Raw genomic sequence first — 25696 nt, forward strand, 5'->3', positions numbered from 1 at the left:
ATCAAAACTGTACATGGGAGAAATTCAAGATGGTTGCTTTTCTGACCCCATGAGGCCAAGTGGACTTTTCTGCATCCGTACTGGCTCATATTCATCACTTAACTTTTCATAAAGCTGTAAGGGGTTACAATGTCATCCCAAGACAACAGTGGTCAAGCATAATCTCAGTTCAGTTCAGTTCAGTCACTCAGTCGTGTCTGACTCTTTGCGACCCCATGAATTGCAGCACACCAGCTCTCCCTGTCCATCACCAACTTCCAGAGTTCACTCAAACTCATGTCCATTGAGTCGGTGATGCCATCCATCCATCTCATCCTCTGTCGTGCCCTTCTCCTCCTGCCCTCAATCCCTCTCACCATCAGGGTCTTTTCCAGTGAGTCAACTCTTCGCATGAGGTGGCCAAAGTATGGGAGTTTCAGCCTCAGCATCAGTCCTTCCAATGAACACCCAGGACTGATAATCTCAGTACATTTAATTATATTTTATCCGTTATCTAAATGGAGAAGGCAATGGCACCCCACTCCAGTACTCTTGCCTCGAAAATCCCAAGGATGGAGGAGCCTGGTAGGCTGCAGTCCATCGCGAAGAGTCAGACATGACTGAGCGACTTCACTTTCTCTTTTCACCTTCATGCATTGGAGAAGGAAATGGCAATCCACTCCAGTGTTCTTGCCTGGAGAATCCCAGGGACGGGGAAGCCTGGTGGGCTGCCATCTATGGGGTTGCACAGAGTCGGACACGACTGAAGTGACTTAGCAGCAGCAGCAGCAGCAGCAACGCTATATTTAAAATGGATAACCAACAAGGACCTACTGTATAGCTCAGGGAACTCTGCTCAGTGTTATGCTGCAGCCTGGAGAGGGGGTAAGTTTGAGGGAGAATGGATGCATGTATACATATGGCTGAGTTGCTTCACTGTTCACTTGAAACTATCACAATATTGTTAATGTGCTACACCCGAATACAAAATAAAAAATTTAAAAAAAGATTTTCACCTGTTTGTCAATTAACTCCTTTCACTGTTTACTGCTACTGTATGAACTTGTGAAGATACAAGTTTCTTGATATTTTAAAACCAACATGAGACAGGATAGCCTTGTATTGTCATCCCTTACTATCTTAACCTCATTTGCTTTGAACACATAAAATAATAGAAAATACAAAAGATTTAGAAATATAGAGTTTAAAAAGCCAAAGGCATTTGTGGAGAGAATTGGGAGAGAACACAAGAGCTGGGGACTCTTTCTAGGACCACAACTTTGGACTTAGAACAACAGAAAGTTTCAAAAGAAGCCCCCAGGGCAGAACTGAATCAGGTTAGTCAGTGGTTTGGTAGGTGAATTTGGTGATGTTCTCAAAATCACTGAGTATCAGGGACTAGTTATCAGTCTGAATTCAAGACTAGAGGAATGGTAATTGCCAAGGGCAACTGTAAATCTGTTAGGTGATAATGTATGAACACAAAAATGGAAGGAGAGGGAGGAAAAAACCTAGCAAGTAAAATGAATCTACAATTCAAATTTTAAATATCAGGAAGAATATGATCCTAAAATGTTTAACCTACCAAACCAAGAATCAGATCATCAATTTGTTCCAGGATAAGATTTTTTAAATACATTTGATTTTTGCACGGGGCTTCTTTCACTCAGCATAATGCCACTGAGAATCATTCCAGTTGCTGCCTGTCCCAGTTATTCTTTACTGGTGTTTCTATTATAATAATTTAACTGCAGTTTACTTATGCATATCCACGGAAGTACATGTGAGTTGATTTTGTCTTGGGCTATTTTGAGTGAACTACTCAAAGTATTCATGCACAGGTTGAGGGGATGTATGATTTCATTTATATGATATCATGAAAAGCACAAAAAAGTAAGGCTAAAAAGCAGATCAGTGGCTCACGGTGGTTCACAAACACAGACGACCATGTGCCTACAGTCTAGTCCAGGGCAGTTTGTTGGCAGATGATGTAACTGCTCTGTATATTGACTGTGGCGGTGGTTGTAAGAATCAGTGTATGTCTTAAAGTACAGAGAGCCGCACACAAAAGGGGCATTTTGCTGTATGATCATTTTAAAACTAAATTTTTGAAAGATTAAATCGTGAGTATAGATAGCATTTTCAAAGAGAGACAGGAAAGTGCCTAGTTAACAAATAACAATTCTAGGGAATTCCCTGATGGTCCAGTGATTAGGACTCTGAGCTTCGACTGTGGGGGGCCTGGATTTGATCCCTAGTCAGGGAACAAAGATCCTATAAGCCAAGCAGTGCAGCTAAAAATAATGATAATAATAACAATTCTAAAAACAAATTTAATAAAACATCTGATATATTTACATACCTTTATTCATAGTAGCACGATTTACAGTAACCAAGGGGTAGGAGCAGTGTCCATTCAACTGTCCATCAAAGGATGAATAGATAAACAAAATGTATTATATACATACAATGGAATTACTTTCCCCATATCAGGAATTAGTTAAGGAGGTGACTTATGATTATAGACTCAGTGATAAGATAGAAGCTAATATCTTGTGGGGGTTTCCCCAGTGGCTCAGCAGCAAAGAATCTGCCTGCAGTGCAGGAGAACAGGAGATTTGAGTTTGATCTCTGGTTGGGAAGATCTCCTGGAAGAGAGCATGGCAATCCACTCCAGTATCCTTCCCTGGAGAATCCCATGGACAGAGGAGCTCGGTGGCTACAGTCCATAAGGTCGCCAAGAGTCGGACATGACTGAAGCAACTTAGCACGCATACACAATCTTGTGGATGATACCATGTAAGTGTATATTATAAATAAAGCCTCGGTCAACAACAGACTCGGGGAAGGACAGTTGGGTTTTTTCCTCTGGGAACCATGTCTAGATATGATGCCTGCATCTGATGTAGGCATCTGGGCCCATGAGGGGAATCAACCCTAGCATGAAGCCACGTCATGGAGGAATGAATGAATCTCTACTTTTCTGCTCCTGCACATTTTCTGCCTGTGAAATCTTTGTCATGAGAGATAACTATCTTTATAGTTTGGGCATGTTAGAGTCAGTATTTCTTTCCCTTATTTAAAGAAAGGCTTCCCCACAGATCAAGTTCAAAAACCTCACCATCATTTCAAACTACTGAGATAATCTAATCATAGCAATTTTTTACAACTGATGAAGCTGAATATTCTGGATGTAAATATTGGATCACACATGTCCAATATATCAGTACAGTCTCAGGAACTCCTGAACTGGGGTATAAAAGATCAGCCACTATGTCTCACAGTAGGCTTACATCTAAGGTTCAATTCATATGGTGCTGTCCATAGAATCAGGCAGGATACATCTCTGCATGACCACAGATTTAAGTCCTTTCCCACTTTCTATAATAAAGATAAATTAATATTTTTCCCCACTTTCTTTGTGCTGAGAACATTCCCCATGAAATGACCATACCAAGAATATCTGCCTCAGATTCAGCTTCCATGTACCCTAACTGGAGAAAATTATCTTAGAGAATAGAAATCATTTGTCAAAAGTCACAGTCCTACAATTAGAGGACAAACTTATGGTTGCTGAGGAAAGGATGGGGAGAAGGGATAGTTAGGGAGTTTGGGATGGACATGTACACTCTGCCATATTTAAAATGGGTAACCAACAAGGACCTACTGTATAGCACATGGAACTCTCCTTAATGTTGAGTGGCAGCCTGGATGGGAAGGAAGTATGGGGGAGAATGGATACATGTATATGTATGGCTGAGTCCCTTCACTGTAAACTCTCACAACATTGTTAATAGGCTATAGTGCAATACAAAATAAACTTTAAAAAATCAGTGCTAAAAAAAAAAAAGCAAATCAGGTATTAACCCTAAGTTAAAATGCACTTAGCTATCATATTATCTATTCATTTAAGAACCTGGTGGTGAAAAAGGCAGGGTCTCTATCTCATTAGCATTCCTTTTACTTTGATTCATTGTAGTGAACCCATCCCAAACCCAATGACACATTACAGAAAAGAAGGTACCCTACCAATGAGTTTCCTCAAAGCTCCCTTCATGTCTCTGTTCCTCAGGCTGTAGATGAAGGGGTTCATCACGGGAGTGACCACAGTGTACATCAATGAAGCCACTGCAATCTTCCTAGAGGATTCAGTAACTGCAGAACTAATATACACCCCAAAAGCTGTCCCATAGAACAAGGTAACAACTGAGAGGTGAGACCCACAGGTAGAAAAAGCTTTATACTTTCTGCCTGATGATGACATTTTCAAAATGGAGGAAACAATTTGAATATAAGAGAAAATGATTCCAAAAAGAGGAACACCAGCAAATAAGCTAGCCACAAAATATATCAGGATGTTATTGATGAGGGTATCAGAACATGCAAGTTTGATGACCTGAACAACTTCACAGAAGAAGAGGGGGATTTCCAGGTCTGTGCAGAAAGACAGCCGCAACACCATCAGACCGTGGAGCAGGGCGTCCGCAATGCTGATGAACAAGGAGAGTAGAATCAGCTGAACACAGAGGCGAAGGTTCATGATGACAGTGTATCTCATTGGGTGACAAATAGCCACATAGCGGTCATAGGCCATTACTAAAAGGAGAAAATTTTCCCAACAAACAAAAGTCAGAACAAAGCAGATCTGGGTGACGCAGCCTGTAAAAGTGATGCTCTGACTCTGTGCTTGGATGTTCACTAGGATCTTTGGGATCATGGTTGTGCTTAAACAGATGTCTGTAAAGGACAGATGGGAGAGGAAGTAGTACATGGGGCTGTGGAGGTGGGAGTCAGAGATGACAGCCAGGATGATGAGCAGGTTTCCCAGCACAGTAACCAGGTACATGAAGAGGAACAGTTTGAAGAAGGTGATCTTCAATTCTGGGTCCTCTGTCAGTCTCATGAGAAAGAATTCTGAAACATCTGTGTGGTTTCTTGGTTCCATATTGTTGATAAATCTGATGGGAAAGATGTGGCCCCTAGTCCAGCTGCAGGTGTATCGCCAGAGTTTGAGAAAGGAAGTAATGGAACAGAGGGACACACATTATTTCGTTACTTTGAATAAAGACCTGAAATTACTAAAAGCAGTGTGTCAACATTTGTTAATTATGGGAGGAGTTTAGGAATAGCCATTTTTAAAATTACACCATCAGGCTTCCCTGGTGACTCAGTGGTCAAGAATCCATTTGCCAATTTAAGAGACATGGTTCGATCCCTGATCCAGGAAGATCCCACATGCCCCGAGGCAACTAAGCCCCTGCACTACAACTATTGAGCTCGTGCTCTAGACCTGGGGAGCTGCAACGGCTGAGCTCACGCACAACAACTACTGAAGCCCACGTGCCCTAGCGCCTGTGCTCTGCAGCAAGAGAAGTCACTGCAATGAGAAGTCTGCACACTGCAACTAGAGAATAGCCCCTGTCCTCAGCAACTAGAGAATAGCCCCTGTCCTCAGCAACTAGAGAAAAGCCCTCTCAGCAATGAAGACTCAGCACAGCCAAAAATAAATAAATTATAAATTATCTTATAAGATAAAATTACACTATGTTGTTCTGATTATTTTTATAGTAACATTTGGTAACTTTATTAGGAGAAGCAGGTAATCAGGGCTGATGAGTCTATCTGAATCATCACCTCCTTCCCCAGAGACCTCACAGCCTGGCAACAGAGATAATACAAAGCTGTGTCAAAAATCCAGAAGTACAAGATACGGTCAAACTGCCCAAGCCTCCTCCCTGAATCGCTACAGAAAGGAAGTTAAAAGGCAGCAATGTGGAAAACATGGAAAGCAATCACCATGTTTGTAAATAAGCACATTCCTGCTGACAAGGCAAACAGTCTTTGAGAATGGAGAGGCAGTAGGAGACTGGTAGAATAAGAGCTGTTTGAAGATTACAGGAAAGATACAAGGAACATGTCGAGAAAATAGAAGACAGGCAAGAGGCAAATGGATGCCTTGGTTCTAATAATTTTATGTATGTCCTCTTCTCACAATTTCCCCTGGTTAAACTTGCGGTAAAACACCTCTCTTGATTGCCAAGCAGGAATGAAGGTTTACCTGAATGACTTTACTAGGTAATGACGGACCCTTGTCGAGATGCAATGATACGTCTCCTAGATGTTGAGTAATGGAAGCTGAAGTTTTAAAAAGAGGAGACGGACTGAGTGAAGCACTAGGCTCCTGAGAATGGCGGGGAGGAGGGTCATTTCCAGGAGGAGGCACATGTGTGCTGATATTATTGAGGAAGTGCTGTTGAGTGAGGCTGTCACTAACAATTTTTAGTCTCTGTACCTTTGGAGGACCAATACCCAAAGCTCCTCATTAGTCAAACAATTTTATCATCATGCTGATGCTAGGCCAGTGCAAATCCTTAAAGACCAAGAAGATATAATGGAAGAGTTTAGGGTGGTGGAGTCCCTGATGCTATGAGGCCAGGTATTCACCAGTCACTGTTCCACCTTTTTCTGCTCATATATATATTTCACATCTAGTGCAAATGTGGACACACCATTCTTCTCTAATTGGACAACAGTATTCTTTTTTTAGATACAACCAATGACATATCCACGTAATCAATACTATCAGTTATAATTGGTTATGGTTTATAATTGTAGATGTGAAACTCATTCATTCATTCATTCCAGCCATATAAGAAGGAATGAAATTCTGACACATTACAGCATTACGCATTACAATCTTAAAAGCCTTATGCTATGTGAAATAAACCAAGCCAAAAAGGACAAATATTATATGATTTAAGTTATGAGGTATCTAGAATGGGCAACTTCATAAAGACAGAAAGTAGAATGGTGGTTGCAGAGGATAAGGATTGGTTTCTAAGAGAGCTGGACTATATTAAAAGTTGTTTATTTCTGTACTGAGTAATAAAAGCATGTTGATATTGATGCAGTGAGCAATGTCACATGTGGAGATATTTCACTGGAAGTTTACTTGCCTTGCTTTTTTCTTCACTATCCTGAAAGAACAATTATAAATTTTCATTTTTTGAATCACTTGTTTTAGTAGCTTATTTTTAAAGTGCTTGAATTTCTCAGTCTTTCCCTTTTGGACTGTGCTATTCTTTCAAATACTTAACTTCTCTAAGGTCATAAAAATATCTTTGCATGTTATCTTCCAAGATTTTAATCACTTTGAATAGATATAAAATTTATCATTTCAAAAGTTGCGAATGGAAAAAAAGTAGGATTGACCGTCAATCAAGTTTTGCCCTATTTCATACATCAGGCAAGATTAAAATTCCAAAGTTGACCTGGATGGATTTTAAAATATTTAAAGTTAAATGTAAATTCTAATTAAGTCAGGGGCTTTGTTCTTTGGACTAACTGTGAAGAAACTGATGGAATATTTGTTTATTATGTTACAAATGGAATTTTGTTTACTACTCAAAATAAAGTGGTTCTCCTTTTAAAAAAGAAAAAAAATATTATTTCAGCCATTTAAAATGTACAATTCCATGGCATTAAGAACATCCACAGTGTTGTGTGACCACTAACATTATCCATTTCCTGATCATTTTCATCACCCTGAACAGAAATTCTTTATGTGTTGAATAAAAACTCTGAGAAATTCCCTGGCATTCCAGGATTAGGGAATTCCTGGCATTCTCACTGCTATAATCAGGGTTCAATCCCTGGTCAAGGAACTAAGATCCTGCAAGTCGTGATGAATGGCAAAAAACAAAAACAACAAAAAACGCCTGCAAATTCTGCATTTCATTCTTTTCTCAGAACTTTCAGAAGGAGCCCAACACTTTGACTTTTGCCCAGTGTAGCTGATTTCAAGCTTTTGACTTCCAAGACTGCAAAAGAAAACATTTGTGTTGTTTTAAGATACTAAACTTGTGATATGTGTTACCATGACAGTGAGTAAGTGAAAGTTGCTCAGTTATGTCTGACTCTGCGGCCCCATGGACTGGAGCCCATCAAGCTCCTCTGTCCACAGAATTCTTCAGGCAAGAATCCTGGAGTGTGTTGCCATTTCCTTCTCGAGGGGATCTTCCCAACCCAGGGACTGAACCCAGATCTTCTGCATTGTAGGCAGATTCTTTATCAACTAAGCCACCAGGGAAGTCCATTACAGTGAAAACAGGAAACTAATGCAAAACATGTCCCAATTCAGGCTGATAATAAAAACAATGTCTTTGGAGCATCTCCTGGGCAAGATTCTTTTTGCATTGCAAAAAGACCAAAGGAGAGGGAGAGAGTTTTATTTCTAGTTACTGTGTCTGCCAATATTAAATCTGTATGCAGGCCAAGAAGCAACAGTTAGAACTGGACATGGAACCGTAGACTGGTTCCAAGTCGGGTAAGGAGTGTGTCAAGACTGTATTGTCAGCCTGCTTATTTAACTTATATGCAGAGTACATCATGAAAAATGCTGGGCGGGAGGAAGCACAAGCTGGAATCAAGATTGCCAGGAAAAATGTCAATAATCTCAGATATGCAGATGACACCACCCTTATGGCAGAAAGCAAAGAAGAACTAAAGAGCCTCTTGATGAAAGTGAAAGAGGAGAGTGAAAAAGCAGACTTAAAACTCAATATTCAGAAAACTAAGATCATGGCGTCCGGCCCCATCACTTCATGGGAAATAGATGGGGTAACAGTGGAAACAGTGACAGATTTAATTTTGGGGGGGTCCAAAATCACTGCAGATGGTGACTGCAGCCATGAAATTAAAAGACACTTGCTCCTTGGAAGAAAAGTTATGACCAACCTAGACAGCTTATTAAAAAGCAGAGCCATTACTTTGCCAACAAAGGTCTGTCTAGTCAAAGCTATGTTTTTTCCAGTAGTCATATACGGATGTGAGAGTTGGGCTATAAAGAAAGCTGAGCACTGAAGAATTGATGCTTTTGAACTGTGGTGTTGGAGAAGACTCGAGAGTGCCTTGGACTGCAAGGAGATCCAACCAGTCCATTCTAAAGGAAATCATTCCTGAATATTCACTGGAAGAACTGATGCTGAAGCTGAAACCAGTACTTTGGCCACCTGATGCGAAGAGCTGACTCATTTGAAAAGACCCTGATGCTGGGAAAGATTGAAAGTGGGAGGAGAAGGGGACGACAGAGCAAGAGATGGTTGGATGGCATCACTGACTTAATGGACATGAGTTTGAGTAAACTCCAGGAGTTGGTAATGGACAGGGAGGCCTGGAGTGTTGCAGTCCGTGGTGTTGCAAAGAGTTGGACACGACTGAGCAACTGAACTGAACTGAACTGATTGTATCTGAAAGTGCTTCCCCGGTGGCTCAGCAGTAAAGAATCTGCCTGCAATGTAGGAGATGCAATGGATGCAGGAGATGTGGGTTTGACCCCTGGGTCAGGAAGATCCCCTGGAGAAGGGAATGACAACCCACTCCAGCATTCTTGCCTGGGAATCCCATGCAAAGAAGAGCCTGGTGGGCTACAGTCCACAGGGTCACAAAGATGGAGCAACTGAGCATGCACACATGTTGTGTCTGAAATGTCTTTGCCCAGCTATAGCCATTGGTGAGCATCAGGGGACCAGTCTTAAGAGGAAGGCAAGAAGAATGAAATGGAGTCCTGTGCTTTTGTGCCTAGACCTACCAGACCTTTGAAGTCACTGTTAGAAAAGATGATAATTGTTTTTATCATTTGACCCTGCTGGAGTCAAGACTTTTACCTTGTTATTGATGAAGGCTGGCATTCTCACTGACAGAGTTGAAGTAATTAAAATCTTCCAAAAGTAAATATGATAATATCATTATGCCAATTGTGTAGATGAGGAAGCTGAGCTTAGAAAGTTCAAGTAAATTGTCAAAAGTCACAGAGCTATTGTTTAGTAGAAGTAGGATTCAAATTAAGGTGGTCTGATTCCAAAATTCTTACCCCCAAAAAATATAAAAATGAGAACTTTCCTGGTCTAGTGGCTAAGACTCTGCACTGCCAATGCAGGGGACCTGGATTCTATCCCTGGTCAAGGAACTAGATCCCACACGCTGCAACTAAGACCCAGAGTGGCCAAATTAATAAACATTTTAAAATAAAGTAAAATGAAATTTAAAAAAGAGAAACCCTAGTTTTTTAATTAAAAAAAATTCTCATCCTTAACCATTTGATCTCTGGTATTAAGTATCTCAAGAAGTTGGTCAGACTTTCTGAAAGTCAGTCAGTTGTGTCCAACTCTTTGCACCCCTGGAACTCTTTACAGCCCCATGGATTGTAGTCCACCTGGCTCCTCTGTCCATGGGATTCTCCAGGCAAGAATACTGAAGTGGGTTGCCATTTTCTTCTCCAGGGAATCTTCCTGACCCAGGGATTGAACCTGCAGATTCAATCACTGCAGGCAGATTCTGTACCATCTAAGCCACCAGGGAAGCTCTATATTCTAGGAATATAAGTACAAAGCAACTGAACATCAATGGAAAGATGATATTCTAGAGATGAATTTCTTCAAAGCCCCCATCATGTCCTTGCTCCTCAGGCTACAGACAAAGGGGTTCATCATAGGAGTGACCATAGTGTACACCACAGACACTATTGCACTCTTTCTGGAGGAATGAGTTGCTGCAGAACTAAGGTACACCCCAAAGCCTGTCTCGAAAAACAAGGAAACAACTTTTAATTGTGACTCACAGATAGAAAAATGCCTTATATTTTCCACCAGCTGACGGGATTTTCAGGACAGAAGAGACAATTCAAGTATAAGAGACAATTAGAGACAATTATCCCAGAGAGAGGAATAACACCCAACAGGCCGATCCCACTAAATACCCAAGTATGTTATTGATGAGGATGTTGAACAGGCGAGTTTGAGAATATGAGCTAGTTCACAGAAAAAGTGGGGAATTTTCAGGTCTGTGCAAAAGGACAGCCGCAGGGCCATCGGAGTGTGGAGCAGGGTGTCGAGAACACTAATAGAGAAAGAGACCAAAGCCAGCAGCCTGCAGAGCTTGGGGTTCATGATGGCCTTGTACCTCAGTGGGTGACAGATGGCCACAAATCGATCATAGGCCATCATCACCAGCACTCCATTCTCCAGTCCAGCAAACATCTGGACAAAGCAGATTTGTAACTGTGTAACTGATGGATTTGCTCTGGGTCTGGATGTTCACCAGCATCTTAGGTACGGTTGTGGAGGTGAAACAGATGTCTACAAAGGACAGGTTGGAGAGGAAGAAGTACATGAGGGTGTAGAGGTGGGGGTCACAGATGATGGCCAGGATGATGAGGTTACCCAGCACAGTGACCAAGTACATGGACAGGAACAGGCAGAAAAGGAGGGGCTGCAATTCTGGATCCCCTGATAGTCCCAGAGGGAGGAATTCTGAGGTACTGGAGAGGTTTCCAGGTTTCATGCTGTCAGTGGAGCTGATAAAAAGATGGAGACAAGAAAACAAAACTTCAGAGAAACTTCCTTAATTTTGTGTCTGTGGGTTTTTTTCCTGTAAGATTTATTTATTTGTGGCTGCATTGGGATCTTGTTGCTGCTCGAGAGCTTTCCCTAGTTGTGTCAAGCTGTGGCTACTCTTCATTGTGGTGTGCAGGCTTCTTACTGAGTGGCTTCTCTTGTCGCGGGGCACAGGCTCTAGGGTGCTCGGGCTTTAGTAGTTGCGGCACACAGTCTTAGTCGCTCCGAGGCATGTGAGATCTTCCCAGAGCAGGGATTGAACCCGTGTCCCCGGTATTGGCAAGTGGATTCTTAAATACTGGACTACCAGGGAAGCCCCGTGTGTCTGTTTTGAAACCAAACCAATTACAGGTCTTTTTTCCTGCTTCCTCCTCTCCCTTTTTCTCATTTTACATTTCTGCAAAAATGACCTAAGTTTTTATAGTCCATCTATTGTTTGTCAAGTAGGGGTACTTACTTGGAAGAACAGTCATGGAATGTTGTTTTCTCCCTTAAGATGCCTCTAAGCAAATCATTCCAGTATGAAATTAGGACTGCTTTCTAGGGACCTCCATGATGGTCCAGTGGCTAACACTCTGTACTCTCACTACAGGGGGCCCAGGTTCGATCCCTGGTCAGGGAACTAGATCCTGCTGCATCTAAGAGGTCACAAGCTACAATAAAGAACAAAAGATCCTGCATGCCACAATAAAATCAAAGATCCCACATGCCCCAACAAAGACCCAGCACAGCCAAATAAATATTTTTTAAAAGACTATGACAGACATATAGATCAATGGAACAAAATAGAAAGCCCAGAGATAAATCCACACACCTATGGACACCTTATCTTTGACAAAGGAGGCAAGAATATACAATGGAGTAAAGACAATCTCTTTAACAAGTGGTGCTGGGAAAACTGGTCAACCACTTGTAAAAGAATGAAACTAGATCACTTTCTAACACCGCACACAAAAATAAACTCAAAATGGATTAAAGATCTAAATGTAAGACCAGAAACTATAAAACTCCTAGAGAGAACATAGGCAAAACACTCTCCGACATAAATCACAGCAGGATCCTCTATGATCCACCTCCCAGAATTCTGGAAATAAAAGCAAAAATAAACAAATGGGATCTAATTAAAATTAAAAGCTTCTGCACAACAAAGGAAACTATAAGCAAGGTGAAAAGACAGCCTTCAGAATGGGAGAAAATAATAGCAAATGAAGCAACTGACAAACAACTAATCTCAAAAATATACAAGCAACTCCTGCAGCTCAATTCCAGAAAAATAAACGACTCAATCAAAAAATGGGCCAAAGAACTAAACAGACATTTCTCCAAAGAAGACATACGGATGGCTAACAAACACATGAAAAGATGCTCAACATCACTCATTATCAGAGAAATGCAAATCAAAACCACAATGAGGTACCACTTCACACCAGTCAGAATGGCTGCGATCCAAAAATCTGCAAGCAATAAATGCTGGAGAGGGTGTGGAGAAAAGGGAACCCTCCTACACTGTTGGTGGGAATGCAAACTAGTACAGCCACTATGGAGAACAGTGTGGAGATTCCTTAAAAAATTGCAAATAGAACTACCTTATGACCCAGCAATCCCACTGCTGGGTATACACACCGAGGAAACCAGAATTGAAAGAGACACATGTACCCCAATGTTCATCGCAGCACTGTTTATAATAGCCAGGACATGGAAACAACCTAGATGTCCATCAGCAGATGAATGGATAAGAAAGCTGTGGTACATATACACAATGGAGTATTACTCAGCCGTTAAAAAGAATTCATTTGAATCAGTTCTGATGAGATGGATGAAACTGGAGCCTATTATACAGAGTGAAGTAAGCCAGAAAGAAAAACACCAATACAGTATACTAACACATATATATGGAATTTAGAAAGATGGCAATGACGACCCTGTATGCAAGACAGGAAAAAAGTCACAGCTGTGTATGACGGACTTTTGGACTCAGAGGGAGAGGGAGAGGGTGGGATGATTTGGGAGAATGGCATTCTATCATGTATACTATCATGGAAGAATTGAATCGCCAGTCTATGTCTGATGCAGGATACAGCATGCTTGGGGCTGGTGCATGGGGATGACCCACTGAGATGTTATGGGGAGGGAGGTGGGAGGGGGGTTCATGTTTGGGAACACATGTAAGAATTAAAGATTTTAAAATTTAAAAAAAAAAGAAACTGAAGACTTTTTCTACAATAGACTTGCTGCAGGTTTTAAAATATTGTTCATCATCATCACTCTGATGAAATTTGAGAGTACTTAGATTTCCTACTAAATATTGTTATCAACTGTGTTAATAAAGAAGCATACAACTCAAAAAAAAAAAAAGACTATATGTACTCTAGAATACAGTTTGGGAAAATACAGTCTGTGGATGAAATTCTGCCTGCTGTTTGAAAGTGAAAGTCGCTCAGTGGTGTCCGACTCTTTGTGACTCTGTGGACTATATAGTCCATGGAATTCTCCAGGCCAGAATAGTGGAGTGGGTAGCTGTTCCCTTTTCCAGGGGATCTTCTCAACCCAGGGATTGAATCCAGGTCTCCTACATTGCCGGTGGATTCTTTACCAGCTGAGCCACCAGGGAAGACCAAGGATACTGAAGTGGGTAGCCTATCCCTTCTCCTGAGGAGCTTCCAGACTCAGGAATGGAACCAGGGTCTCCTGCATTGCAGGCGGATTCTTTATACCTGTTATACCTTTATACCAGGAAGTCTCATTTTATTTATTTTCAGCTCAGTTCAGTTCAGTCGCTCAGTCATGTCCGACTCTTTGCGACCCCATGAATCGCAGCACGCCAGGCCTCCCATCGAGTAACAGTAAATAAAGGTTTATTGGAACACAGTCATTCGTTTATTTACTGTCCTTGGCAGCTTCCTTGTTACATCTGAGTTGACAATACTCATGTCGAAGACCATATGGCCCACAAAAGCTAAAACTTACTATTTGGCTCTCTCTTGAAAAAAATGTGCCTACCTCTAGTCTAGAATCTTGATTAAATTTAGGTTCAATTTTTGGCAAACATCCTTAAATATTTTCATGAGGAAGCACATGTCTGTTTGTCTTCTTATAACACGTTTTGCCTGGATCCATTAACTCACCATGAATTACTAAATGATGATATTTTAATTCTTTTTTCATTATTGGCTGAACTGCTTCCAATAAGTATTAGAGAAACTTCCTCTAAACAAATAGGTTGATTTCTCAAGAAATTTTTTGAGTTCTTATAACAAAAGCTGAATACATCTTGATTCTTGTGTTCACTTTGCTTTTCTCCCTTGGCCTAATGCCTAGAAGGGAACTTGAGAGTGAGACAGAGTGAAAAAGGAGAGACAGAGGAAGGAGGACATCCCAAGAATAATGTCTCAAGGCTGAGAAAGGAAGGATGTGCACAAATTCCCACTGGGAATCCTCTTAGTATAATGAAATAGAGGGAGGAAATCATTTAAATAAGTGATGGCATGGTTATGATATGCCATGTTATTGCAATACTATTTTAATGTTATTTCATCGTGCTTTATTTTTTGAAAGTTCATCATATTAACTTTTAAATGTTCAAAATAAAAACATTTAACTTAGTTCTACATGTATAAAGCTAACCTTAAAAAATATTAAAGGAGAAAAGCAATTTATACACAGCTAGAGTATGGTCACAGTTATGAAAATATATAAATACCCCTTAAAATGAACAATTGTTTACTTTTATGATGTTTTATAATGTCAGATTTCAAGCATCTGGAAAAGTACAAAGAGTGACAATGAAGGGCTTAAACCTACCAGGGGGTTTCCTTGGTGGCTCAGCAGTAATGAATGCCTGCAATGCAGGAGACTGCCTGCCATACAGGAGACATGGGTTCCATCCCTGGGTTGAAACTTCCAGGGAAGTTTCCCTGGAGAAGGAAATGGCAACCCACTTCAGTATTCTTGCTTGGGAAATCCCATGGACAGAGGAGTCTGGTGGACTACAGTTCATCGGGTTTCAAGAGTTGGACACGACTTAACGACTAAACCACACCCCCATCACCAGCAAACCTACCAGAAAACATGATCTAATTCAAATTCAAGTATTGTTTCATATTTCCTTCATTTTTTTACAGTATTTAAAATTTTCATTTGGCTGCACTGGGTGTTAGTTGCAGCACGGAGGATATTTTTAGCTGCAGCATGCAAACTTGCATGAAGCATGTGGGATTTAGTTCCCTGATCAGGAATCAAACCTGAGCCCCATGTATTGGAAGGGTGGAGTCTTACCCATTGGGCCACTAGGGGAGTCCTGGCCCATTGATTTTAACCCCTGGCCCATTGATTTTAACATACATTCTCACATCAATGGGTATTTGGGTACATCTAATTCTGTTTCCTAGAGTATTTATGGAGACACATCCATAAGTAACCACAGTGTTAAACTAAGTATGGTGAATGCCTACCAAGTATTCTCTGGGAAGAGCAGGAGGAAAATAATAAGAAAGAGGACTTCCTGTGCATGTGTATGACTTATCTTTAAAATTTTCTATTTTAATATAATTTTATTTAACCCAATATACACAAAATGTTGTCTCAACATGAAACCAATATAAAAATTATTAGTGAGCTATTTTATATTATTTTTTCATAGAAAGAGTTCAAAATCTGGTGTATGTTTTATGGTTAGAGCACATCTCAATTTGGGTGCTAGATTTTCATCAGAAATATTTGACCTATATTTTTAATGATTTTTTTTAATGGAGAATAATTGCTTTACAATGTTGTGTTAGATTCTGCTGTATAGCAAAGTGAATCAGCCATGGATGTGTGCTCCGCCGCTTCAGTAGTGTCTGACTCTTTGTGACCCCATGGACTGTAGCCCGCCAGGCTCCTCTATCCATGGGATTCGCCAGGCAAGAATACTGGAGTGGGTTGCCAGGCCCACCTCCAGGGAATCGTCACAACCCAGGGATCAAACCAGTGTCTCCTGTGTCTTCTGTATTGAAGGCAGATTCTTTACTGCTGAGCCACCAGGGAAACCCCAGTCAGCCATACATATACATATATCCCCTCTCTCTTGAGCCTCATAGACACAAACCCCCATCCCATCCCTCTAAGTCATCACATAGCGCTGAGCTGAGCTCCCTGTGTTATACAGCAGCGTTCTTCTGGCTACTTATTTTACATATGGTAATGAATGCTTCAGGACTTCTCTGGTGGCTCAGATAGTAAAGAATCTGCCTGCAATGGGGGAGACCTGGGTTCAACCCCTGGGTCGGGAAGATCCCCTGGAGGAGGAAATGGCAACCCACTCCAGTATTCTTTTCTAATTTATTTATCTTAATTGGAGGCTAATTACTTTACAATATTGGTTTTTGCCATACATTGACATGAGTTAGCCATGGGTGTACATGTGTCCCCCATCCTGAAACCCCTCCCACCTCCCTCCCCATCCCATCCCTCAGGGTCATCCCAGTGCACTGACCTTGAACATCCTACCTCATGCATTGAACCTGGACTGGCAATCTATTTCACATATGGTAATATGTACGTTTCAGTGCTATTCTCTCAAATCATCCCACCCTTGCCTTCTCCCACAGAGTCCAAAAGTCTGTTCTATACACCTGTGTCTCTTTTGCTGTCTCCCATATAGGGTCATCATTACCATCTTTATAAATTCCATATATATGCTTTAATATACTGTATTGATGCTTTTCTTTCTGACTTACTTCACTCTCTAAAATACACTACAGTTTCATCCATCTCATTAGAACTGCTTTAAATATGTTCTTTTTTAATAGCTGAGTAATATTCCATTGTGTCATGTACCACAGCTTTCTTATCCATTCGTCTGCTGATGGACACCTAGGTTGCTTCCATGTCCTATCTATTGTAAACAGTGCTGTGATGAACATTGGGGTACATGTGTGTCTTTCAATTCTGGTGTGTATGCCCAGCAGTGGGATTGCTAGGTCATAAGGCAGTTCTATTTCCAGTTTTTTAAGGAATCTCCACACTGTTCTCCATAGTGGCTCTACTAGTTTGCATTCCCACCAACAGTGTAATAGGGTTCCCTTTTCTCCACACCCTCTCCAGCATTTATTGTTTGTAGACTTTTACATAGCAGCCATTCTGACTGGCGTGAGACGGTGCCTCATTGTGGTTTTGATTTGCATTTCTCTGATAATGAGTGATGTTAAGCATCTCTTCATGTGTTTGTTAGCCATCTGTATGTCTTCTTTGGAGAAATGTCTGTTTAGTTCTTTGGCCCAATTTTTATTCACTCCAGTATTCTTACCTGTATAATTGCATGGACAGCAGAGCCTGGCAGGCTACAGACTGTGGGGTCACAAAGAGTCAGACGTGACTGAGCGACTAACACACACACACACTCACACACAGTTTCAATGCTACTCTTTCAATCTCCCACCCTCTCCTTCCCCTGCTGTGTCCATGAGTCCCTTCTCTTCATCTGTGGTTCTATCCTTGCCCTGCACAGGTTCATTGGTAGTATTTTTCTAGATTCCATATATATGCATTAATGTCTGGTATTTATTTTTCTATCTGATTCACTTCATCTATATTTAGATTTCCTACAATTTATAGTTGAAAAGGCAGGTTCATATATCCACATGCTCTAACACACGTATGTTTTCCTGAAACTGCACTGAGACCCTGCTCGCTCTGAAAGCTCATAGCTCCCGGCTTCTGTCCGGGCAGTTTTCTTCTGAGCATCTAGTATGATCTGTAATGATGTCTGCCTTCGACGCAATTTTTAAAAAGTGTCTGAAGCCAATAAGGCAAAAGGTTTGCATTAATTCTGGAAGGTGGTGGCATGGCTATTTATTTTACTGCTCACTGTGCTGTTTTCACAGTTTAAAATATTTTGTAATGTTTCGCTGGGAGGTTTTCAAAGAACGGCTAGAAAAGTAGACCAGTGGGTCTCAACCTCCTTGCCCAGAGTTCTTACCAGTAGGAGATCAGGACAAGACTTGAATTCTCTAAGAATGAAATCTGGAACAAGGAATGGGAAAATCAAAAAACCGAACTCACCCCACTCCAGGCCCACTCACGACCAAAACAATTGGTAGAGAATTATAGAACACATGCCAGATTTCTGAAGGGGATCATTCATGCTCAGGTGGGTCCCTGGGATTTAGGAGATCAGCGCCAGAAATGATGAAAGCTGAAGGTAAACTGGATGAAAGTGGGAGGATAAATATACCAATGACAAAAACTTGTCATCTTACTTATAATTCCATTGAACTACTTATCTTACCTCTTAGAAGTCCTCCAGATAGACTGGTTAAAAAAATAAACTCGGGCTCCCCTTGCGGTTCAGTGGTGAAGAATCCACTTGCCGATGTAGGAGACAGGAGTTTGACCCCTGATCAGGGAAGACCCCACACACTGCAGAGCAACTAAGCCCATGTGGCACAACTCTAGAGACCAGGAGCTGCAACTATTGGTGCCTACATGTCACGACGATTGAAGCCTTCTCACCATAGAGCCTATGCTCAGCAACAAGACAAACCACCACAATGAGAAGCCAGAACGTTGAAACTAGAGAATAGCCCCCTCTCTTGTAAGAACTAGAGAAAAGCTCTCACAGCAACAAATACCCAGCACAGTTCAGTTGCTCATTTGTGTCCTACTCTTTGTGACCCCATGAATTGCAGAACGCCAGGCCTCCCTGTCCATCACCAACTCCCGGAGTTCACTCAGATTCACGTCCATCGAGTAGGTGATGCTCATCTGTCGTCCCCTTCTCCTCCTGCCCCCAATCCCTCCCAGCATCAGAGTCTTTTCCAATCAGTCAACTCTACGCATGAGGTGGCCAAAGTATTGGAGTTTCAGCTTTAGCATCATTCCTTCCAAAGAACACCCAGGACTGATCTCCTTTAGAATGGACAGGTTGGATCTCCTTGCAGTCCAAGGGACTCTCAAGAGTCTTCTCCAATACCACAGTTCAGAAATATCAATTCTTCGGCGCTCCGCTTTCTTCACAGTCCAACTCTCACATCCATACATGACTACTGGGAAAACCATAGCCTTGACTAGACAGACCTTTGTTGGCAAATAATGTCTCTGCTTTTGAATATGCTGTCTAGGTTGGTCCTAACTTTACTTGAAAAGAGTAAGCCTCTTTTAATTTCATGGTTGCAATCACCATTTGCAGTGATTTTGGAGCCCCCAAAAATAAAGTCTGACACTGTTTCCCTGTTTCCCCATCTATTTGCCATGAAGTGATGGGACCAGATGCCATGATCTTAGTTTTTTGAATGTTGAGCTTTAAGCCAACTTTTTCACTCTCCTCTTTCACTTTCATCAAGAGGCTTTTTAGCTCCTCTTCACTTTCTGCCATAAGGGTGGTGTCATCTGCATATCTGAGGTTATTGATATTTCTTCCCGCAATCCTGATTCCAGCTTGTGCTTCATCCAGCCCAGCGTTTCTCATGATGTACTCTGCATAGAAGTTAAATAAGCAGGGTGACAATATACAGCCTTGACGTACTCCTTCTTCTATTTGGAACCAGTCTGTTGTTCCATGTCCAGTTCTAACCGTTGCTTTCTGACCTGCATTTAGGTTTCTCAAGAGGCAGGTCAGGTGGTCTGGTATTCCCATCTCTTTCAGAATTTTCCACAGTTGATTGTGATCCACACCGTCAAAGGCTTTGGCATAGTCAATAAAGCAGAAATAGATGTTTTTCTGGAACTCTCTTGCTTTTTCCATGATCCAGTGGATGTTGGCAATTTGATCTCTGGTTCCTCTGCCTTTTCTAAAACCAGCTTGAACATCTGGAAAATCACGGTTCACGCATTGCTGAAGCCTGGCTTGGAGAATTTTCAGCATTACTTTACTAGTGAGATGAGTGCAGTTGTGCAGTAGTTTGAGCATTCTTTGGCATTGCCTTTCTTTGGGGTTGGAATGAAAACTCACCTTTTCCAGTCCTGTGGCCCTGCTGAGTTTTCCAAATTTGCTGGCATACTGAGTGCAGCACTTTCACAGCATCATCTTTCAGGATTTGAAATAGCTCTACTGGAATTCCATCACCTCCACTAGCTTTGTTCATAGTGATGCTTTCTAAGGCCCACTTGACTTCACATTCCAGGATGTCTGGCTCTAGATGAGTGATCACACCATCGTGATTATCTGGGTCATGAAGATCTTTTCTATACAGTTCTTCTGTGTAGTCTTGCCACCTCTTCTTCATATCTTCTGCTTCTGTTAGGTTCATACCACTTCTGTCCTTTATCGAGCCCATCTTTGCATGAAATGTTCCCTTGGTATCTCTACTTTTCTTGAAGAAATCTCTAGTCTTTCCCATTCTGTTCTTTTCCTGTCTCTTTGCATGGATCGCTGAAGAAGGCTTTCTTATCTCTCTTCATATTCTTTGGAACTCTGCATTCAGATGCTTATATCTTTCCTTTTCTGCTTGGCTTTTCGCTTCTCTTCTTTTCACAGCTATTTGTAAGGCCTCCCGACAGCCATTTTGCTTTTTTGCATTTCTTTTCCATGGGGATGGTCTTGATCCCTGTCTCCTGAACAATGTCATGAACCTCATTCCATAGTTCATCAGGCACTCTGTCTATCAGATCTAGGCCCTTAAATCTACTTCTCACTTCCACTGTATAATCTTAAGGGATTTGATTTAGGTCATACCTGAATGGTCTAGTGGTTTTCCCTACTTTCTTCAATTTAAGTCTGAATTTGGCAATAAGGAGTTCATGATCTGAGCCACAGTCAGCTCCCAGTCTTCTTTTTGCTGAGTGTATAGAGCTTCTCCATCTTTGGCTGTAAAGAATATAATCAATTTGATTTCGGTGTTGACCATCTGGTGATGTCCATGTGTAGAGTCTTCTCTTGTGTTGTTGACCCAGCACAGCCAAAAATAAATAAATAAAATTGTTTAAAAAAAAAACTCCTCATTTTCCCACTGCATTTCTTGGGCACTTCAGATTACCTTGGAGCTATCAATGTACTCATCTAACTTTCCTCTGGATATTGAAGGATGGAGACGGAAGATCTGCCCCCACAAAGGGTAGATGGCCCAAGTAAGGCAACTGGCTCCAGGGCAAGAGGGATCATCCCAGAAGGAGACTCAAGTGTGCTGTTTACTGAGCTGAGTAGTGCTGTTCACAGGTGAACCGTTTGCAGTCTCTCTGGCCCAGGGGAGTATGGGGGTTGGGGGTTGCTCAATTTTCAAAGCTCATTAGGCAAATGTGTACCATCATTTCTTCCCTCAGGCAGTTCACATCCTTAAGGAGCACAGATCTTAGAAGAGAGAACTCCTGCATAGCTGACTTCCTGACCCTGAGAGGACAGACAGGTATATGTCATTTCCCCCCCAAATTTCCTCTCACCTCCAGGGCTTCTCATTCTTGAATCTTGGGTCTAACCTGAAGGGAACTGATGGGCTTCTCCTTAGACTAATTCCCAGCCTTCTCTGAGCCAAAATCACTAAAGGACTAGAGAACCAGAGTGGCTTAGTCCCCACAGGAACAGAGACTCAGTGACGGAGAGAATGTGTCATGGGATCTTTACAAAGTCACAAGAAAATTTTCTGCTTTTTTAATTAAAGTCTCTGCATGAATGTGGTTAGTATCATTGTAGGAAAGAAGTAGCAAGGTTGGATCAAATGATTAAGAATCTGCCTGTCAACGCAGGGGACATAGGTTCAATCGTGGTCTGGGAAGATCCCACATGTCACGGAGCAACTAAGCCCATGAGCCAAAACTACTGAGTCTGCACTCTGGAGCCCAGGTGCTGCAACTACTGAAGCCTGTGTGCCTAGACTCCATGCTCCACAATAAGAGAAGCCACCATAGTGAGGAGCCTGCACTCCACAATGAAGAGTAGCCCCTGCTTGCTGCAACTAGAGAAAGCCCACACACAGCAATGAAGACAAAAGAAAGTAGCAAGGAAACAAATTTACTAGTTATTTAAGCAGGCTTTTCAAGCTTGCCTGAAAAAATAGGCATAAGCCAGTAATCTTAAAAAAAATCACAGTGGCTCTTCCCTGGTGGTCCAGTGGTTAACATTCGGTAATTCCAACGCAGAGGGCTCGGGTTCAATCCCTATTCAGGGAACTAAGAACCTACATGCTGCAAGGAAGGGTCAAAAAAAATCACAAGAAAAAGCACTAATTGTGAAGGAAGTGACCAATAAACTGACTGCATTAATACTGGGAAACTGTCAGGGATAAGATGATGCTGTGAAAATGCTGCACTCAATATGCCAGCAAATTTGGAAAACTCAGCAGTGGCTACAGGACTGGAAAAGGTCAGTTTTCACTCCAACCCCAAAGAAAGGCAATGCCAAAGAATGCTCAAACTCCCACACAATTGCACTCATCTCACATGCTAGCAAAGCAATGCTCAAAATTCTCCAAGCCAGATTTCAACAGTACGTGAACTGAGAACTTGCAGATGGTGAAGCTGGATGTAGAAAAAGTAGAGGAACCAGAGATCAAATTGCCAACATCTGTTGGATCATAGAAAAAGCAAGAGAATTCTAGAAAAACTACTTCTGCTTCATTGACTACACTAAAGCCTTTGACTGTGTGGATCACAACAAACTGTGGAAAATACTTCAAGAGATGGGAATACCAGACCACCTAACCTGCCTGCTGAGAATTCTGTATGCAGGTCAAGAAGCAACAGTTAGAACATTACCTGGAACAATGGACTGGTTACAAGTTGGGAAAGGAGTACATCAAGGCTATATATTGTCACCCTATTTGCAGAGTACATCATGTGAAATGCTGAGCTGGATGAAGCATGAGTTGGAGTCAAGATTGCTGGGAGAAATATCAATAACCTCTGATATGAAGATGACACCACCCTTATGGCAGAAAGCAAAGAGGAACTAAAAAGCCTCCTGATGAAGGTCAAAGAGGAGTGTGAAAGGGTTGACTTAAAACTCAACATTCAGAAAACTACAATCATGGCATCTGATCCCATCACTTCATGGCAAACAGATGAGGAAATGATGGAAACAGTGATAGACTTTATTTTGTGGGGCTCCAAAATCACTGCAGATGGAGACTGCAGCCAAGAAATTAAAAGACACTTGCTACTTGGAAGAAGAGCTATGACCAACCTAGACAGCATTAATAAAAGCAGAGACATTAATTTGCCAACAAAGGTCCGTCTAGTCAAAGCTATGGTTTTTCCAGTAGTCATGTATGGATGTGAGAGCTGGACTATAAAGAAAGCTGAGCACCAAAGAATTGATGCTTTTGAACTGTGGTACTGGAGAAGACTCTTGAGGGTCCCTTGCACAGCAAGGAGATCACACCAGTGAATCCTGAAGAAAATCAGTCCTGAATATTCATTGGAAGGACTGATCCTGCAGCTGAAGTTCCAATACTGTGGCCACCTGATGCGAAGAACTGCTCATTGGAAAAGACCCTCCTGCTGGGAAATATTGAAGGCAGGAGGAGAAGGGAATGACAGAGGATGAGATGGTTGGATGGCATCACCAATTCAATGGACATGAATTTGAGCAATCTCCAGGAGTTGGTGATGGACAGGAAAGCCTTGCTTGCTGCAGTCCATGGAGTTGCAGAGTCGGACATGACTGAGTGACTGAACTGAACTGAGGGATATGTGTGTTAGTTGCTCAGTTGTGTCTGACTCTTTGTGACCCCATACTGTAGCCCATGACGCTCCTGGGCCCATGGAATTCTCCAGGCAAAAATACTGGCTTCTGCTGCTGCTAAGTCGCTTCAGTCGGGTCCGACTGTGCGACCCCACAGACAGGAGCCCACCAGGCTCCTCTGTCCACAGGATTCTCCAGGCAATAATGCTAGAGTGGGTTGCCATTTCCTTCTCCAGGGGATCTTCCTGACCCACGGGTTGAACCCAAGTCTCTTGCATCTCCTGCATTGGCAGGTGGATTCTTTACCATTGCATCATCTGGGAAGTCCTTCTCTAAGTGTAAAAGTAGTTCAATATAAAAGTTTTTAAAATTAAGAAAAACCAAAATATGGCCCCACATACTCATCAAAATGGTCCAAACAAGAGAGACAATGTGAAATATTGGCAAGAGAGCAGGAATGAAATTTGGTGCAGCTATTTTGGAAAACTGCATGGTAGTTGTGAAATCAATATTACCATCAGTTCAGTTCAGTCGCTCAGTTGTGTCCAACTCCTTGCCATACCTAATCCTTAATACATACCCACAAAAATATGTAGTTGTGAATCAAAAGACAACTATTTGTAAAATAGCCCAGCTATAAACAGATAAAATGTCCAAAACAGTTAACGATACAGTGTACAAATTCATTCTATGGAAAACTATGCAACAGTGAAAATAAACTCTGGCTAGATACAACAGCAAAAATGTATCTCAAAAATGTAATGCTGAGCAGAAGCCAGGCACAAATGACAACATGTGATATCAGGCACAAGAGTACACGTAACTTAAGTCAATTAATTGTACACTTTGAATGAGTGAAATGTTTGGTACATGAATTATATCTCAACAAAGTTGTTTTTAAAATACATGTTTCTAGGGGATTCCCTGGCCATCCAGTGATTAGGACTCTATCTTCACTGCCAGGGCCTGGTTTCTTGTTCTGTTTTCAGGGCCTGGTTTTGATCTATGGTCAAAGAACTCCTGCAAGCTGCACAGTGCAGTCAAAAAAAAAAAAAAAAGACACAAATGAACTTGCTTAGAAAACATAAACAGACTCAGACATAGAGAACAAACGCATGGCTACCGAATGGGAAAAGGGGGTGAGGAAGGAATAAATCAGTTCGGTTCAGTTCAGTTGCTCAGTCGTGTCCGACTCTTTGCGACCCCATGAATCACAGCACGCCTCCCCGTCCATCACCAACTCCCGGAGTTCACTCAGATTCACGTACATCGAGTCAGTGATGCCATCTAGCCATCTCATCCTCTGTCATTCCCTTCTCCTCCTGCCCCCAATCCCTCCCAGCATCAGAGTCTTTTCCAATGAGTCAACTCTTCACATGAGGTGGCCAAAGTACTGGAGTTTCAGCTTTAGCATCATTCCTTCCAAAGAAATCCCGGGGCTGATCTCCTTCAGAATGGACTGGTTGGATCTCCTTGCAGTCCAAGGGACTCTCAAGAGTCTTCTCCAACAACACAGTTCAAAAGCATCAGTTCTTCGGTGCTCAGCCTTCTTCACAGTCCAACTCTCACATCCATACATCACCACAGGAAAAGCCATAGCCTTGACTAGACGGACCTTATTCGGCAAAGTAATGTCTCTGCTTTTCAATATGCTATCTAGGTTGGTCCTAACTTTCCTTCCAAGGAGTAAGCGTCTTTTAATTTCATGTCTGCAGTCACCATCTGCAGTGAT

General features: G+C 41.8%; 2 protein-coding genes and 1 pseudogene across 2 annotated transcripts in view; all 3 read right to left on the bottom strand.

Moving 5' to 3' along the window:
* The window catches only part of LOC138085677 (zinc finger protein 160-like), a 406927-nt gene that overhangs the window by 376619 nt on the left and 4612 nt on the right, over positions 1–25696 (bottom strand). The window lies entirely within an intron of this gene.
* LOC138085731 (olfactory receptor 7G1-like) lies at positions 3986–7437 on the bottom strand. The gene is made up of 2 exons (XM_068980246.1): positions 7392–7437; positions 3986–4926 (listed from the first exon to the last, which is right to left on the bottom strand). Exons 1-2 carry the CDS (start codon positions 7435–7437, stop codon positions 3986–3988), a joined length of 987 nt encoding a protein of 328 aa, XP_068836347.1.
* LOC138085732 (olfactory receptor 7G3-like) lies at positions 10380–11319 on the bottom strand (annotated as a pseudogene).

This window comes from Capricornis sumatraensis, chromosome 9 (genome assembly GCF_032405125.1).
Source record: "Capricornis sumatraensis isolate serow.1 chromosome 9, serow.2, whole genome shotgun sequence".
Taxonomy (NCBI): Eukaryota; Metazoa; Chordata; class Mammalia; order Artiodactyla; family Bovidae; genus Capricornis; species Capricornis sumatraensis.